At 45.1% G+C, this 16192-nt stretch overlaps 1 protein-coding gene across 1 annotated transcript in view; it reads left to right on the plus strand.

Moving 5' to 3' along the window:
- RET (ret proto-oncogene) overlaps window positions 1-16192 on the plus strand; it is a 168626-nt gene that overhangs the window by 136887 nt on the left and 15547 nt on the right. The window contains exons 13-16 of the mRNA XM_090057837.1: window positions 273-380; window positions 12566-12780; window positions 12910-13032; window positions 15087-15157. Of these exons, the coding sequence (XP_089913963.1) occupies window positions 273-380; window positions 12566-12780; window positions 12910-13032; window positions 15087-15157 (517 nt within the window). The remainder of the gene's footprint in view (window positions 1-272; window positions 381-12565; window positions 12781-12909; window positions 13033-15086; window positions 15158-16192) is intronic.

Below are 16192 nucleotides of genomic sequence, written 5' to 3' on the forward strand. Positions count from 1 at the left end.
GTGTTCTGTGCCCACTTGGCACTGTTGGGAATGACTGCAGGGCAAAGAGAATTGGGCACAGTCTTTTCTCGGAATACATTACTAAGCTGAAGTACAATATTAAAGTAAAAATTTGTAATCCCTTAGCCAGTTTCAAAAGCATTCTGAAATTCTTGATCTTACATCACAAGTATGTTATATAGTGACTAGTATGGCTGTCTGTATACAGTTTAAGTTAGAGCATTCTATAGGTGATATTTTAATAATCAGTTTGTTGTTCATGCTTTCTATAGAAAATGCTTCCCAGAGTGAGCTGAGAGATCTCCTTTCAGAGTTCAATCTTTTGAAACAGGTTAACCACCCTCATGTCATCAAACTTTATGGGGCTTGCAGTCAAGATGGTAAGTGTTAGTAGCTCATAATTAAGACAAAGTATTTAAAGAGATAAACAAATAATAGTTCTAGGTTCGGGCTGAACTATTTAAAAATACAAAATACAATTCTAAATGTCATGTTGGTTAAAATGATGTTTGACACAATGCTAGTTTTTAAGTAAACCTCTTTTAACTAGGTTAGATCTAAGATATGATCAGATTATTAATGGTGTTCTTAGATCCTTCGTTCTTCAGAGTGTATAGAATGAATGGACAACTCTGTGCCTCTGGTTCAGTAACATTTGCTTGTCAACTTCATTTTTAGTTTTCCTGCACTTTTGTGTAGCAAGGGAATGTTTATAGGTTTTTTCATAAGTTTCCATCAGTGAAGTTTGTACTATACATAACTGTAGTACACGGGGGAAATTATTTTCCAAAAAAGACATAGCCGAAGTTTCAAGGGATTTAGAGGGATCTCTCTAAACAATTTGCATTTGGATTAAATGGAGTTGCTGGTAGCATCCTCTCGTGAACAGTCACTGCAGGGATCTGATCTTTCCCTTTTTATGCAATTTGGATGATTTCGTGTCACCACATATTTGTTGTGTTGCAACCTGGGGCTCATTCCTGCCTGCCTCAAATTCACAGAGCTGCTGTTAGTTTTGGAATTCAGGAGTGAATCACTTGAGAGGATCAGCCTGAAAAAGGGCCAACAGCTGCCTTTTATAAGCACAAGGAAATTTTCCCTCTGTAGGGATGTAAAATGTATCCAAGTTGCACTTCTTAGTACATCTAAATTAATTCATTACTGTATGGGGGTGGGAAAATTATGATGCAGTTAGTTGACAGATGTTTTCATCACTGAAGCATTCTCTGGATACTATTTAAGTGGGTGGGTGAGCTCACTATTAGATTGAAATGTCAGATTTTTTTTTTTTGAGAGCTTATATTTGACTCCTTTGACTATGGTGCTAGAAGAAAAGAATTTTTTAGCGAAAAATCACATGCTTTTTCTTTAAACCAAGTGTTCCAGGATGTTCCTTTATATAGTCTTGATTTTAGCTAGGTTTAAAACAAAAAAAAGGCAGCAGATCACATGTAAGTTACGTCATAATTGTGTCTCAGTTGTATTAATGTGAATGTGGAGTCACTCCACAATCTCCAAGGGTGACATTCCAGATTTAAACTTAGATATTTGCTTGGTGCAGATAGTTTCATTTGTGCTTCAGTCAAGTCAGCAGTATGTATGTTTTAGCAGTGTGTTTTTCCACTGACTTTCTCAAAGTCTTCCTGATCTAATTAAATTATGTCTACACTGTAGTGTCCCCTCTGAACGCCCTGCCTGGATTAATGCAGCCTTGTTGTTTCTCCTCTATGCTTCTGGAAGCACATCCTATGGTCCTTTGTGCTGAAACACTGAGCATTTTTCTTCCAGGCAGATATGTCCTTCTGAAGTATTGCAGATGGGGTGTATGAGGGCAATCAGCACCCAAAAGATTTTTGCCTACGTTCTTACTGCAGAATGAGCATATGTCATCCCAAGTCAAAGCAAAGCCAGACTCTGACCCACCATTTTGCCAATCTGGGTAAAAACACCTCTAAACCCAGGCCCAGAGGCTTTTTTTAGGGTGAAATTAAACATTACAATTAGCTCATGTAAAGAGTGCTTAAAAGGTGACAGATTGCATATTCAGGCTCGCTGATTAGCCCTTTAAGTCAGTGTTTCTCAACCTGTAGGTTGTGACCCAAAAAGTAGGTTGCAAGAATATAGGAAAGAGTTGCGGAAAACTTTAAAAATGGATTCTCCTTTGAAGGAGAAAAACTCATAGAATCATAGAAAATTATAGTTGGAAGGGACCTCAGGAGGTCATCTAGTCCAGTTCCCTGCTCAGAGCAAGACTAGATCATCCCAGCCAAAGCTCTGTCTAGCCAGGTCTTAAAAACCTCCGAGGATGGAGATTCCATAACCTCTTTGGGTAACCTGCATAAATTTCCCTTGCTGCAACTTGAGACCATTGCTCCTTGTTCTGTCATCTGCCACCACTGAAAACAGTCTAGCTCCATCCTTTTTGGAACCACCCTTCAGGTAGTTGAAGGCTGCTATTAAATCCCGCTTCCGTCTTCTTTTCTCCAGACTAAATAAGCCTAGTTCTCTTAGCCACCCCTCAGAAGTCATGTGCCCCAGGCCCTTAACCATTTTCATTGCCCTCTGCTGGACTCTCCAATTTGTCCACATCCTTTCTATAGTGTGGGGACCAAAACTGGCTACACTACTCCAGACATGGCCTCACAAATGCTGAACAGAGCAGAATAATCACTTCCCTCAACCTGCTGGCAAAACCCCTACTAATTCAGAGCAGTATGCTGTTAGCCTTCTTTGCAACAAGGGTGCACTGTAGACTCATATCCATCTTATTGTAATCCTCAGGTCCTTTTATGCAGAACTGCTACTTACTCATTTTCCCCAGCCTTTACTGGTGCATGGTATTGTTCCATCCTAAGTGCAGAACTTTGCTCTTGTCCTTATTGAGCCTCATGAGATTTCTTTCGGTCCAGTCCTCAAATATGAATAGTCTCTCTGAATTGTAGCCTTATCCTCCAGTATATCTACTACCCTAGCCAGCTTGGTGTTACCTGCAAATTTGCTGAGGGCACACTCCATCCTATCTCCCTGATCATTGATGTTATTGAACAAAAATGGCCCTGGAACTGACCCCTGGGACATTCCACTTGATACCAGCTGCTACCTAGATATCAAGCCATTGTTTTACTATCCTTTGTTCCTGATGACCCAGCCAGTATTCTAGCCACCTTACAGTCCATTCATCCAACCCATACCTCCTTAGCTTGCTTGCAAGAGTGTTGTTGTGATGCTGTAGTGGGCACTGACTTGGAAGCAGACGTTCAGGCAATCGTCAGCATCTTTACTGAGGCATACAACAAAGTGGGACTGATGCTTAACATTCTGAAGACTAAGGTTCTCCACCAACAAGCTCCTACTTGGAACAGTCCCGAGCTCTGGTAATCCAGATCCACGGTGAGATTCTGGAGATTGTTGAGTATTTCCCATATGTCAGAAGCCATATCTATGGTCTATTGCTTCTGGTGACAGAGGATGAAATCCAGCATCACCTCAAATGTGCAAGTGCAGCCTTTGGATGCCTGAAGAAATGGGTGTTCAAAGATTGTGACATCAGACCCAAAACCAAGCTCATTGTTTATCAAGTAGTCATGATTGCCCTGTTGGACCTGGTCCTGGCCACAGGCGATGACCTGGTAAGAGGCCTCCAGGTTCTTGACCACCTGGGCGATAGCGATCATCGCTTGCTGGAATTCACCATCCAGTGCATGGTGTCAAGGGCCTGCAGCGAGGCAGTAGCCCTAGACTTTAGGAGGGCCAACTTCAACAAGTTGAGGCGACTGTTGGGAGAGGCGCTGGGGTCCTTGAGGGCAGGGGAACTCAGTGTCCAGGACGAGTGGTCGTTCCTTAAGGAAACGATACTCAGGGCCCAAGGGGTGACCATCCCAACAAGAAGCAAAGGGGACAAGAGTGCCCGAAAGCCCCGTTGGCTTACCAAGGGCATCCGGGAATGCCTGCTTACCAAAAAGGTGGCGTACGCCCAGTGGAAGGGGGGTGCTATCTCCAAAGAGGAGTATACCTCCTCTGCTCGGGCCTGTAGGGGGGCTGTCAGGAAAGCTAAGGTGGACGTAGAGCTAAGACTAGCGTCCAAGATCAAGGATAATAAAAAGTCCTTTTTCAAATATATAGGGAGGATGAAGAAGGCACCGGGTAATGTGGGGCCCCTGCAAAGTACGCTGGGCAATCTGGTGGTTGCGCCAGAGGAGAAGACGGAACTCTTTAACCAATTCTTCACCTCCGTTTTCTTGTGCAGGGACTGGGACTTCCCTGTTGTGATGCCAGACGGACTCGAGGAGAACACCTCCAGACCTCAGGTTGGGGAGGACCGGGTTAGAGAGCTTCTGGAGGGGCTGGACATGTTCAAGCCAGCGGGTCCGGATGCTCTCCACCCCAAGGTGGTGAGGGAGCTAGCTGGGGTTATTGCAGGACCCTTGGCACGGCTTTACGAGCGCTCATGGTGCTCGGGCCAGGTGCCAGATGACTGGAAGATAGCTAACATGGTCCCCATCTTCAAAAAAGGGAAGAGAGAGGACCTGGGCAACTATAGGCCCATCAGTCTTACTTTTATCCTTGGGAAACTCTTTGAGAAGATCCTCAAGAAGCACATCTGCGATGGGCTGGCTTCAGGGATGATGCTCGAGAGCAACCAGCACAGTTTCATTAGGGGCAGGTCATGTCAGACCAACCTGATTGCCTTTTATGATCAGGTCACAAAGGCAATGGATGCAGGTGTTGCTGTGGACGTAGTCTTTCTAGACTTCAGCAAGGCCTTTGATACCATCTCCCACCCCATCCTCATTAAAAAAAAACTAGGCGACTGTGGCATTGATGCCTACACAGTCAGATGGATTGCAGATTGGCTCAAAGGTTGTACTCAGAGGGTGGTGGTGGACAGGTCATATTCAGCCTGGGGGGAAGTGGGGAGCGGAGTCCCCCAGGGCTCGGTCCTTGGGCCTGCGCTGTTCGATTTCTTCATCAGTGATTTGGACAACGGGGTGAAATGCAACCTGTTTAAATTCGCTGATGATACCAAAATTTGGGGTGAGGTGAGCACGCTAGTAGGGAGGGAAAGACTGCAGCAAGATCTGGATAGGTTACAGGAGTGGGCTGACATAAACAGGATGCGTTTCAGTACTGACAAATGTAGGGTGCTGCACGTAGGCAGTAGAAACCAGCAGCACATTTATAGAATGGGAAACTCCCTTCTTGAGAGCACGGAGGCAGAAAGGGATCTTGGAGTCATTATTGACTCCAAGATGAACATGGGCCGACAATGCGAGGTCACGGTTGGCAGGGCTAATTGGACCTTGTCATGCATCCACAGGTGCATCTCAAGTACAGCCAGGGAGGTGATCTTCCCCCTCTATGCGACGCTGGTCAGGCCACAGCTGGAGTACTGCATCCAGTTCTGTGCGCCCCATTTCAGGAGGGATGTGGACAACATTGAAAGGGTCAAGAGGAGGGCCACCCGCATGATCCGGGGACAACAGGGCAGAGCCTACAATGAAAGACTGCAGGACCTAAACCTGTTCAGCCTTCACAAGAGAAGGCTGAGGGAGGACCTGGTGACTGTCTATAAACTCACTAGGGGGGACCAGAAGGGTTTAGGAGAGGCGCTGTTTCCCCTAGCGCCCCCTGGCATGACAAGAAACAATGGACACAAATTATTAGAGAGTAGGTTTAGATTAGACATCTGCAAGAACTACTTCACAGTTAGGGCGGCTAGGAGCTGGAACCAACTTCCAAGGGAAGTGGTGCTGGCTCCTACCCTGGGGATCTTTAAGAAGAGGCTTGATGACTACCTGACTGGACTCATTTGAGTCCAGTCTTTTCTCCTGCCCAGGCGGGAGGTCAGGCTTGAAGATCTACAAGGTCCCTTCTGACCCTACTTCTATGATTCTATGATCCCCACCTTGCTGTATGGAGCTGAGTCATAGACAACATACAAGAGACATCTAAAGCTGTTGGAGAAGTACCATCAACGTTGTCTGCAGAACATCCTCCAAATCCAGCAGGAAGACAGATGCACCAACGTTAGTGTCCCCCTCAAGCAAACATCACTAGTACTGAAGCAATTATCATCCAGCATCAACTTAGATGACATGAACTGCCCAACTAGATGTCTGACTTCAGACTCTGGAAGCGAGTTTTATTCTCCCACCTCACCTAAGGCATATGCTTAAAAGGAGGGCAAAGAAAGTGCTTCAGGGATGTCATCAAGGCCAACTTAAAATGCAACATTGATGTCAATTCATGGGAGACTATCACCCAGGACCACCCCAAATGGAGGAAGCCTGCTGCAGGGAGCTCGGTACTTTGAGACCTCATAACAACAGGAGATGGAAAAGTGAGAGTGGCAGAAACAGCATGTCACAGACCAAATAAAAAAAATCCAGCAGCACCTGCCCCACACAGAAACACATGTCTGAGCTGCAGTAGAGCCTGTTGATCCCAGATAGACCTCATCAGACACACAGATAAGAGAGTCAAGGAAGACAATCATCCTTGACTGTGAGGGCTTGCCAGAGGAGAAGACTTCCCTAACTTGCTTGTGAGGATATTGTGGGAGATGATATCAAAAGCCTGGCTAAAGTCTAGGTGTAGCCACTGCTCTGGCTTGCATCTACCAATGCAACTTGAGCAAGACCCAGGATTTCATCCTCCCACTGTGCTTGGCTTTGGTGAGGCCATAGCAGGAGTACTGCATCCAGTTCTGGGCTCCACAATTTAGGAAGGAAGTGGAGAAGCTTGAAAGAGTCCAGAGGAGAGCCACGCTCATGATCAGAGGGCAAGAGAACAGGCCTTATGAAGAGAGGCTGCAAGCTATGGGATTCTTCAGCCTGGAGAGGTGCAGGCTCAGGGGTGACTTGGTGGCAGCCTATAAGTACATAAAGGGTGTGCATCAGCATGTGGGGGGACACCAGTTCACCAGAGCACCCCAGGGAATGACAAGGTCCAATGGTCACAAACTCCTGCAAGACTGTGTTAAGCTGGACAAAAGAAAAAACCTTATTGCAAGGCCTGAAACAAATTCCCCCCAGAGGGAGTGCAAGCACCTACTCTGGACTCTTTCAAGAAACATTTGGACTGGGATCCTTTGACCCTAGCTGACTTTTGCTGGGATCCTTTGAACCTAGCTGACTTCCTGCCCCTTGGCAGGGGACTGGACCCAATGATCTTACAAGGTCCCTTCCAGCCCTACTGTCTATGAAATCTCTCCCCACATCCACAGAGCAAGTCATCTCAACATAGAAAGCAATCATGTTGGTCAGGCATCATTTGCCCTTGGTGAATCCATTCTGACTATTCCTAATCAGCCTTTTCTCCTTTAAGTGCTTAGAAATGAATTCCTTGAGGACCTGCTCCATTGTTTATCCAGGGACTGAGGTGAGGCTGACTGTTCCATAGTTCCCTGAATCCTTCTTTTTCCCTTTCTTAAAGATGGGTACTATATTTGGCCTTTTTTAAACATCCAAGACCTTTCCCAATTGCCATGGGTTTTCAAAGATAATGGCCAGTGGCTCTGCAGTCACATCAGCCAATTCCCTCAGCACCCTCAGTTGAACAGCATCTAGCCCCACGAACCTGTATACATCCAGCTTTTTCTAAATAGTTTCTAACCTGTTCTTTCACCACTTTCAGCTGTTTTACTTCCTCCCCAAACTGTGCTGCCAGATACAGCAGTCTGGTAACTGACCGTGCCTATGAAGATTGAGGTAAAAAAGGCATTTAGTACTTTAGCCTTTTCTGCATCATTTGTCACTAGGTTGCCTTCCCCATTGAGTCAGGGTCACATGCTTTGCCTGATCTTCCTACTGTTGCTGACATACTTGAGGAAACCTTTCTTGTTACCCTTCATGTCCCTTACTAGCTGCAACTCCGGTTGCACTTTGGCCTTCCTGATTTCACCCTTGCATGGCTGAGCAATTATCTTATACTGCTCCCTAGTTGTTTGTCCATGTTTCTATTTTTTTGTAAGCTCCCTTTTGGTGTTTTAGTTCACTGAAGAGTTCCCTGCTAAGCGAAGCTGGTTTTCTGCTATACTTGATAGTCTTCCTGTGCATCAAGTTGCTTCATTCTTGCACCCTCGGGTTTTTTAAAATACAACCGCTTTCATGGACTCCTTTCCCCCTTAGACACGCCTCCCAGGGGATCCTGCCCATCAGGTCTTTGAGTGGGCCTAAGTCTGTTTTTTCTGAAGTCCAGGGTTCTTGATCTGCCACTCTCCTTCCTTCCTTTCCTCAGGATCCTGAACTCAGTCATATTGTGGTGGCTGCTGCCCAAGTTGCCATCCACCTCTACATCCCCAGTCAATTCTTTCCTGTTTGTGAGTAGCAGGTCAAGAAGAGCACAGCCCCTGTCAGCTTCTTCAACACTTAAGACTAGGAAGTTGTCTCCACCACTCTCCAGAAACTGCCTGGATTGCCTGGGCACTGCTGTATAGCCTTCCCAGAAGATGTCAGGGTGATTGAAATCTCTCATGAGAACCAGGGCTTGTGATTGGAAAACTTCTGCTAGCTGTTTGGAGAAAGGTTCATCCACTTCATCCTCATGGTCTGGTCTATAGCAGACCCCCACCACGACACCATTCTTGTTGCTTTCCCTTTTGACTCTAACGCAGAGACTTTCAACAGGCTTATCTCCTGTTTCACACTGGACCTCTGAGTAATTGCACAGCTCTAGCATAAAGTACAACTCCTCCTTTTCTTCTTCCTCACCTGTACTTCCTGAACAGTTTGTACCCATCCCTAACCCTAATCTTACAGTACCCCAGTGATACTAATGCAGTCATGCAAACTATCACACCAAGTCTCTGTTATTCCAATCATGTCATAGTTCCATAACTATGTAAGAACTTCCAATTCTTCCTGCTGGTTTCCCAAGTTGGGTGCATTGATGTACAGACACCTAAGGTAACTAGCCGATTGCCCTACTTTCTCATGAAGAATGAGGCTGCCTCAGTTGGTGTCCCCTCTTGCTTGTGCTTTCTCTAGGTCATCCACTTACCCCCTCACCTCAGGGCTTTGGTCTCCATCCCCCTAGTTTAAAGCCTTCCTCACTAGTTTAGTGAAGCCTGTCTGTGAAGATGCTTTTTCCTTTCTTCGTCAGGTGGATCCTGTCTTTTCCTAGCAATTCTTCTTCTTAGAACAACATGCCATGGTCAAAGTAGCCAAAGCCCTGCTGGCAACATCATCTCTGCAGTCATGCGTTGATCTGCAGGATGCATCTGCTCCTGTCCTGGCCCTTCCTCTTGACTGGAAGAATCAAGGAGAACATCACCTGATCTCCTGTCCCCTTCACCCTTGCACCCAGAGCTCTTTAGTAACTTTTGATCTGATATGATTTGATTATTACTAACTGATGTTAACTAGGTAGTTTTAAGTTGAGTTCTGAGCATTCCATTGACATAAAATGACCATCTTAGAGTCCTTCAGCATCTCAGGATACACCATTCCCAGCCTTTCCCACTCCTCTACTCCAAAGACTGACTTTCTATCCTCCTTAGCTCTATGGCAGCTGGAAAGCCCCAGCAGGGAGCTACCATGGGTGGGGGGCTTCTCAGTGACCCACTTGTCCCCGGCAGCCTGCATTGCATGCCTGCTTCTCCCTCCCTGTCAGTTCCCAGCACAGCCACCCAATTGCTGTGAGGGAAGACATTGTCCCTTTAAACTTGAAGCAGCCACTGGAAAGAGTGCAAGATGGTAGGTATTTGAGCTTGAGCCCTATACAAGGTGGGGAGGAGCAGCCAGCAAATGGTGTGTGATCTTGGGTCACCAGCCCAAGCTCCACACTCCTCAGTCCCCCCATGCAGCTCGCTGGCAGGAGCTGCTCCCTGCTTCCCCAGTAGGGGCAGGGAGCTTGGTGGCTAGCTGGAATAGTTGGCTGTCCTGCAGGCAGCCAGTGATGTTGGTTACCAGGGGTTCAGAACCCCTGCCCCCAGCAGGAGGGAACTATGGATGGGCTCCTCAATCCCCCCTTGCAGCACCACTCTCACTAGACCTGTGCCAACCCAACTGCCATATAGCCCCACTTGCAGTCTACTCTGGCCTCCTCCAGCCTCAAGCCAAAAGTGCTGATTGTGTTGGGAGCTCTCATAGGAGGCCCCACCCTCCACCCCAGCCAGCCCTTTCCCACCACCCATAATTTATTGAAACCAGTGAGAGTCTACAGTCTTCATTTTTTTATGTTATTTAACTTCAGTTAAATAGGAATGCTTTTAAATAACTAACCATTACATGAAAACTCCCATGTCCATGTTTTTCCAACTTATAGCTTGTTGCTCTGTTCTGCTTCACCTCCAAGCGTCCTGCTTCTCCTTCCCCCAACAGAGCAGGGAGAGCCCAGGCTCAAATATGCCCCTACTTACCAGCCCTCTAATGGTGAGTCTGTGCAGTGCTCCCTAGAAAGGGTAGTAACCCTTAATGTGCTACTCGTGGTAACTGTAACACTAGCTAACATTCCTTACAATTACCACTTGCAACTGGAGCGTGTGATCTCATCCTTATTGAAAGGAGGAAGGCCAGTTGGGCAAAAGCAAGGTAAGAACTTGTAACAGTGTAGTGGAGACATCCTTGAAGTCAAAATAAACAATCGTAGGAGTGAGGTGAGTATATTATGCTCAGAACTGACACTTCACCCCACCTGTCTGATCTCATTTGCATGCTTCAAATCCAGAGTCAACCTATTGATGCTGTCTTAGGGGTCCCCTATGCAACTGCTCTGAAGATTGTGCTTGAAAGAGGCTGCTGGAGGCAGACCTGCAACTGCCTCACCAGTGCATTTCCAGGTTTGGAGCATGCAGACAGGACTAAGGTGTCTGGGGCCTGCTGGGTGTTAACATACTCTAGAATTCCTACTGCAGTGCAATAATAGACAACCTATATCAGTGAGGGAAATAGCCACACCAGGGTTGGTTTCCACATGCAATTCATTGTTGCTAAAACCTTTCAGGGCAGCTCTTTCAGTGAAGTTTTATAGAAGATGAAAGTATGTCAAAGCTCAGAACTCTTAGGAATGGATTCACAGTTTGTTCTCTGGCCCTAAGTACAGACAGTCAAAAAAGCCTGAGGCTGAATCAATTCAATCTTTGCAGGCTAGTCTAAACTGCACAGATTGAACTGATTAGCAAGTGAACAGACATTTACTTTTGATCCTGGAAATGCAGGTACATGCCTGCAGTGGCTCAGGCCAGAAGCCAGGGGTAGTAGAATATAGGGTTGTGCGAAACAGCACTGTTTCATTTCAACTTCCATTTCAACAGGACAGCGTTTTATTTTGAGTTTTGTTTCGAAAGCACAGTTCCATTTTGTTTCGTCAAAACTGTTTTGCTGTTTTGACACTGTTTTGATGTGTTGCCCATAGGCTAAAATGGGGAAGCACAAAAGTGCAAATATGTCATTTCTTGCCTGATTTGGCTGAAACTTGCAGGGATGGTAGCCCCTTCTATGGCCATGAAGCTTGCCAAGTTTCAAGGAGATAGGTGCAGGCATTTCTGGCTGAAACTTGCAGGGGTGGTAGCCCCTTCTATGGCCATGAAGCTTGCCAAGTTTCAAGGAGATAGGTGCAGGCATTTCTGGCTGAAACTTGCAGGGATGGTAGCCCCTTCTATGGCCATGAAGCTTGCCAAGTTTCAAGGAGATAGGTGCAGGCGTTTCTGTGAAACCACACCTCAGACTGTTCCAAGCAAAACTTGTGTCACTTGTTAATGTGAAGGCACAGAGAAAGCTCAGTTCAAACAATACTTTTTATGCTATTTTTCTGTCCCTTTCCCAGAGCACTGGGATTGGAAGTGACCTCAGGGAAGGATCACAGTTACTGGCAGGCTACACATGTCAATATCAAAGCAGTCCTCCCCCCCTCTTTCCCCTCCCTCTCCTTAGTTTCTCTTTAGCTGCAAACAAGTGCAGCTTCAAAACTTGAAAAGTTTTGAAACTTTCAGAATGTTTTAACTGCCTTGTTTTGTTTTAGCTCATTTCAAAGCCTTTTGTTTCATTTCAATTTCACTGTTTCGAGCTCAAAACCTGTCAAAACAGCATTGAAACAAAACAGCCAGTGAAATTTTGCACAGCCCTACTAGAATATGCCTCCCTGTTCAGCTGGAGCAGACATGGGATGCTGGGGGACTGTGCGCTAACTTGAACTTGAAGGGGATCTGGGACAGAAGTTTAGTAAATGGATTTAACTGAAATTAGTTCAGTCTGATACTACACGTTCTGATCCAGGTTTATCTTAAAGTGTTTTGGCCATTTTGAAAGCAGTTTATGCACACTGAATTTCTGTTACGTTACAGATTTGGACTGGTTTCTGAACTCTTATACTGGCTTATGTGTAATTTCTGTTTCTAACCCAAAGTTTCTTTTGGGTTCCTACTACAACCTAGGACCTGGAATACAAGGATAGCCTACCCAGTCGCCCCCTCTCCCCCCATCACTGTTGATTCATATGCACCTCTACAGGATATTGTGGCCAAGAACTGTAGCAAAACAACTTGTGTTATTAACCAAAAAAATAGACTTCCTTGCAAGTAGATCAAACCAGTCATAGTGATTTTATTTCCCTTTCTGTCCCTCAGGACCACTGTATTTAATTGTGGAATATGCAAAGTATGGCTCGTTACGCAGTTTTCTCAGGGAAAGTCGGAAAGTGGGACCTAGCTACGTAGGCAGCGATGGCAACAGAAATTCAAGCTACTTGGACAACCCAGATGAGAGAGCCTTAACAATGGGAGACCTCATCTCATTTGCATGGCAGATATCTCGAGGAATGCAGTACCTTGCAGAAATGAAGGTGCAGAGTTATAGCAATGAATTTAGTATGTCGCTGTGATAGCCACAAATGTATTAGTTGTAGATTTTTCCCCATGCTTTTTTTTTCCCCAGTGGAGCAATAACCATGATGTTGGGTTTCTTTTAAAAGCTTGTTCATCGGGATTTAGCAGCCAGAAATGTGCTGGTCGCAGAAGGACGCAAAATGAAGATTTCTGATTTTGGCTTATCTCGAGATGTTTATGAAGAGGATTCTTATGTCAAAAGAAGCAAGGTATCACACATGTCTAGTAGTGTAACCAATGTGGGGCAACTGAGGCAGCAGCCCTATGCACTGTTTTGGAGGATGGTGGTGGTGCAAAAACAGCAGCCACCACAGCTGCTTGGCAGGCTGCACGTCACTGCCAGCAGCCATGATTCCCCTGTGTACCATTGCTTCCCAGGATGCAGAGCTGCCCTGTTAGGCCTCTGAATGTTATCTTTTGCTGGGATTATTACTTCATCAAGGGAGTGAGTTCACATCAAAATACATGATCCAAGACACAGTTACCCGCTATTTTGCATAAAGAAATGTGGAACAAAGGGTGAAGATTAAACAAAATGAGTGCATGCCCTGGGGCCAAAATTAAGCACCTAGACAGATAAAGACAGTGCTTTTATTATCAGGGGGAATATTTATTTGTGTTATTGCAGTAACACATCTGCTTAGAGCATAGGTAAAAGTTGCCATATAGATTGCTATATGAGCAGTCTACATCCTGGGGGGGGTGTTAAAACCCTGGACTGTTTCTAGAAAGCATATTTCCGTGCATTCTATAACCTGGGTTTGTCTTGTTCCTTTTATTATGGGTATGATTTTCACATAGAAATAGTATACACTATATTAATGATATTGAAAAATATAATAAAAGATGGTTCTATTTTAATTTTTTTAGCTAGTCATTTTGTATGGCTGTTAGTTTGTAGGCCAGTTAGTGTCTCGTATGGCTGTTCCTCACATGCATCTAATTTCATCTTGCTACTTTATCTAAACAAGGCATTATTTTCTCTTCACTCTTTTATAACTTTCAGGCTAACAAAACAATATGTAGAAAGATCTGATCATCCTTTAAATCAGAGTGCATTTTGAGTCTGAATGCTCCAGATGTGGAATCTCAGTCCAGATCCTAATTTCAGAAGAATTGTTCTCCTTCTAGTGTGGATGAGGCTCATAACTACTCTAAAAAGGAAAAAATCCCAATCTAGTGCCAGAGGTTGGGCTCATCTCTGATACAAAAAATGGACACAATAGGATGGCTACAGATGTATAATGCCACATAATCTTTAAAGCTATTCTGTTTTGCCCGCCACAGTAAATTATAATTAACTGTCCAGAAATAGCCTAATTTGTTTATGGTGCTTGTGGCAGTATTCAGCTTATGGTAACATTTCATCAGTAGGGCAGTGCAAAGGAAATTTGATGGAGATCCTCTCCTCTAGTATTAGGATGGTTTCTCTCATTGTTGAACTATATCACCGCTTTCCCTTAACACAAGTCCTTTTGATTGCCAAAACAATGGAATCTGGTTGTTAGCTATTCTTGTAACAGATATGGTCATTAAAAATTAGCAAACCAAATTCTGCTTTCTGTGAAGTTGCCTGCATGTATACAACTGATTTTGGGGCTTTTGCATATAAATTTGAAGTTAGTTGGAAGCTCAGACTGTGAAGGTCAGCACAGCCAATGATTCAATTTAGTGTGAATATACTGCTAGTACAAAGTCTCACACATGAGAATTTCAGATTGGAATTTCCCCAGATATTTAGATACAGAAGTGACCATGGAAAAAGCCCTTTAACAATATCACCTATGGCATTTCTTATACAGCATGAGATGCTGCTGTGCTGAGAGAGGCAATGATGGCTGTGCAAGCATTAGCTCCTGAAATAGGGGCAGAGTAGCCTCATTGGCACGGTGATGCTCATGCCATTAAGCTCTGCTAATATGACTGTACTGTTCCCAATTTGTTAGGTTTTTGTGAACATGTATAGACATCTATGTTAACTAAATTTGCCATGTAAATCATCTGAACATCATTCTATATTGACCATGTGAGTCTCTTCGGAATTTGGACCTCCTGTGAATGCATGGGAGAGTTCAGCAATGATTAGAAAGAGGTTTTAAGCTGTGTCCTGTAACCTGTTGTGTTCATTTAATGAAATATCATGTTGTTCAGTCCACCATGCTTGCACATTGGCAGTACAGTTCAATAAATAATCTTTTATCGTTCCAAAGGTAAAAGAACATTTTCTCATCCAGTAATTTTGTTGTTGTTGTTTTTCTCTTAGGGTCGAATACCTGTCAAATGGATGGCAATAGAATCCCTGTTTGATCATATATACACAACACAAAGCGATGTGTGAGTCCAAATTGTGTTCATTATAGATTACATGCTTATAGAGTTTAATAAACTACTGTAGTATTCTTACCAGTTATAGTTTATACGACAAAAACAAACAAAAATCAGAGACCAAATGTTAGTTGTACTAGCGGTGGTGAAGTATACAGAACTTTTGAAGTTGTGGGCTATTCATTAAATACAAGACTAAGATCCTGGTCCTCAGGGTTTTGAGGTATGTAACTCCCATCAAAATTAATGACTTTGGGGCCAAACTCATATTTAACATCTAACCTTTCAGTCTTGGGAGCCTAAATCAGTAATACCATCATGTTAATGCCCTCTGATATTGTAGTCCTAGGTGAAATGACATTTAGTGGACATAGTCCTTTTTGTAGTTGCCAAGTGTCCGCATCTTAGAACCTAGTCTGTGGGCTCAGTGACAGGACTAGGGATTTAGGGCCTCTGCTCCCATTCAAACAATTAAGCCAGTGCAAAAACTCCAACTGGCTTCATTAATGAAAGCAGGATTAGACTCTTTGTGAGCAGCCTCTTCCACCTCCCTGCCTGTACTCTGCTCTGCCCCAGCTAGGGCTGGGCTGGGATACAGTGTGCAGACTCTTTCATCTCCCTGCCTGGCTCCCTGTTGGCTCTGCACAGTCCTGGCACCATGGCTGCCAGCAGCTGGGCCAACATGGGCTGAGATGAGATGCAGCATGCTTAGTAGCCATCCTACCTGCCCACCATGATAAGCTGCTGCCCTCGTGCTGCACTGGGAAAGCTGGGGGCAGCTGCCTGAGGCTGAGCCCCCCATGGCCAGCACAAACTCACCTCTTAGTGGTACCACAGCAGCAGCAGCAGCTCATCACAGCAGGTGGGCAGGTGGGATGGCTGCTCACTGCACCACATTGAATCTTGTCTTGTGTGGGCTTAACAGCCACAGTGCCACAACTGCACAGGCAGCGCCAACAGGAAGCCAGGCAATGGTATGGTTGCGGGGTGAGGGGAGGCGGGCAGAGGAGTCTGCATGCTGAGCAGCCCAGCCCCAGCTGTGGC

Source organism: Crocodylus siamensis, chromosome 7 (genome assembly GCF_052110815.1).
Source record: "Crocodylus siamensis isolate JL-2025a chromosome 7, ASM5211081v1, whole genome shotgun sequence".
Lineage (NCBI taxonomy): Eukaryota > Metazoa > Chordata > Crocodylia > Crocodylidae > Crocodylus > Crocodylus siamensis.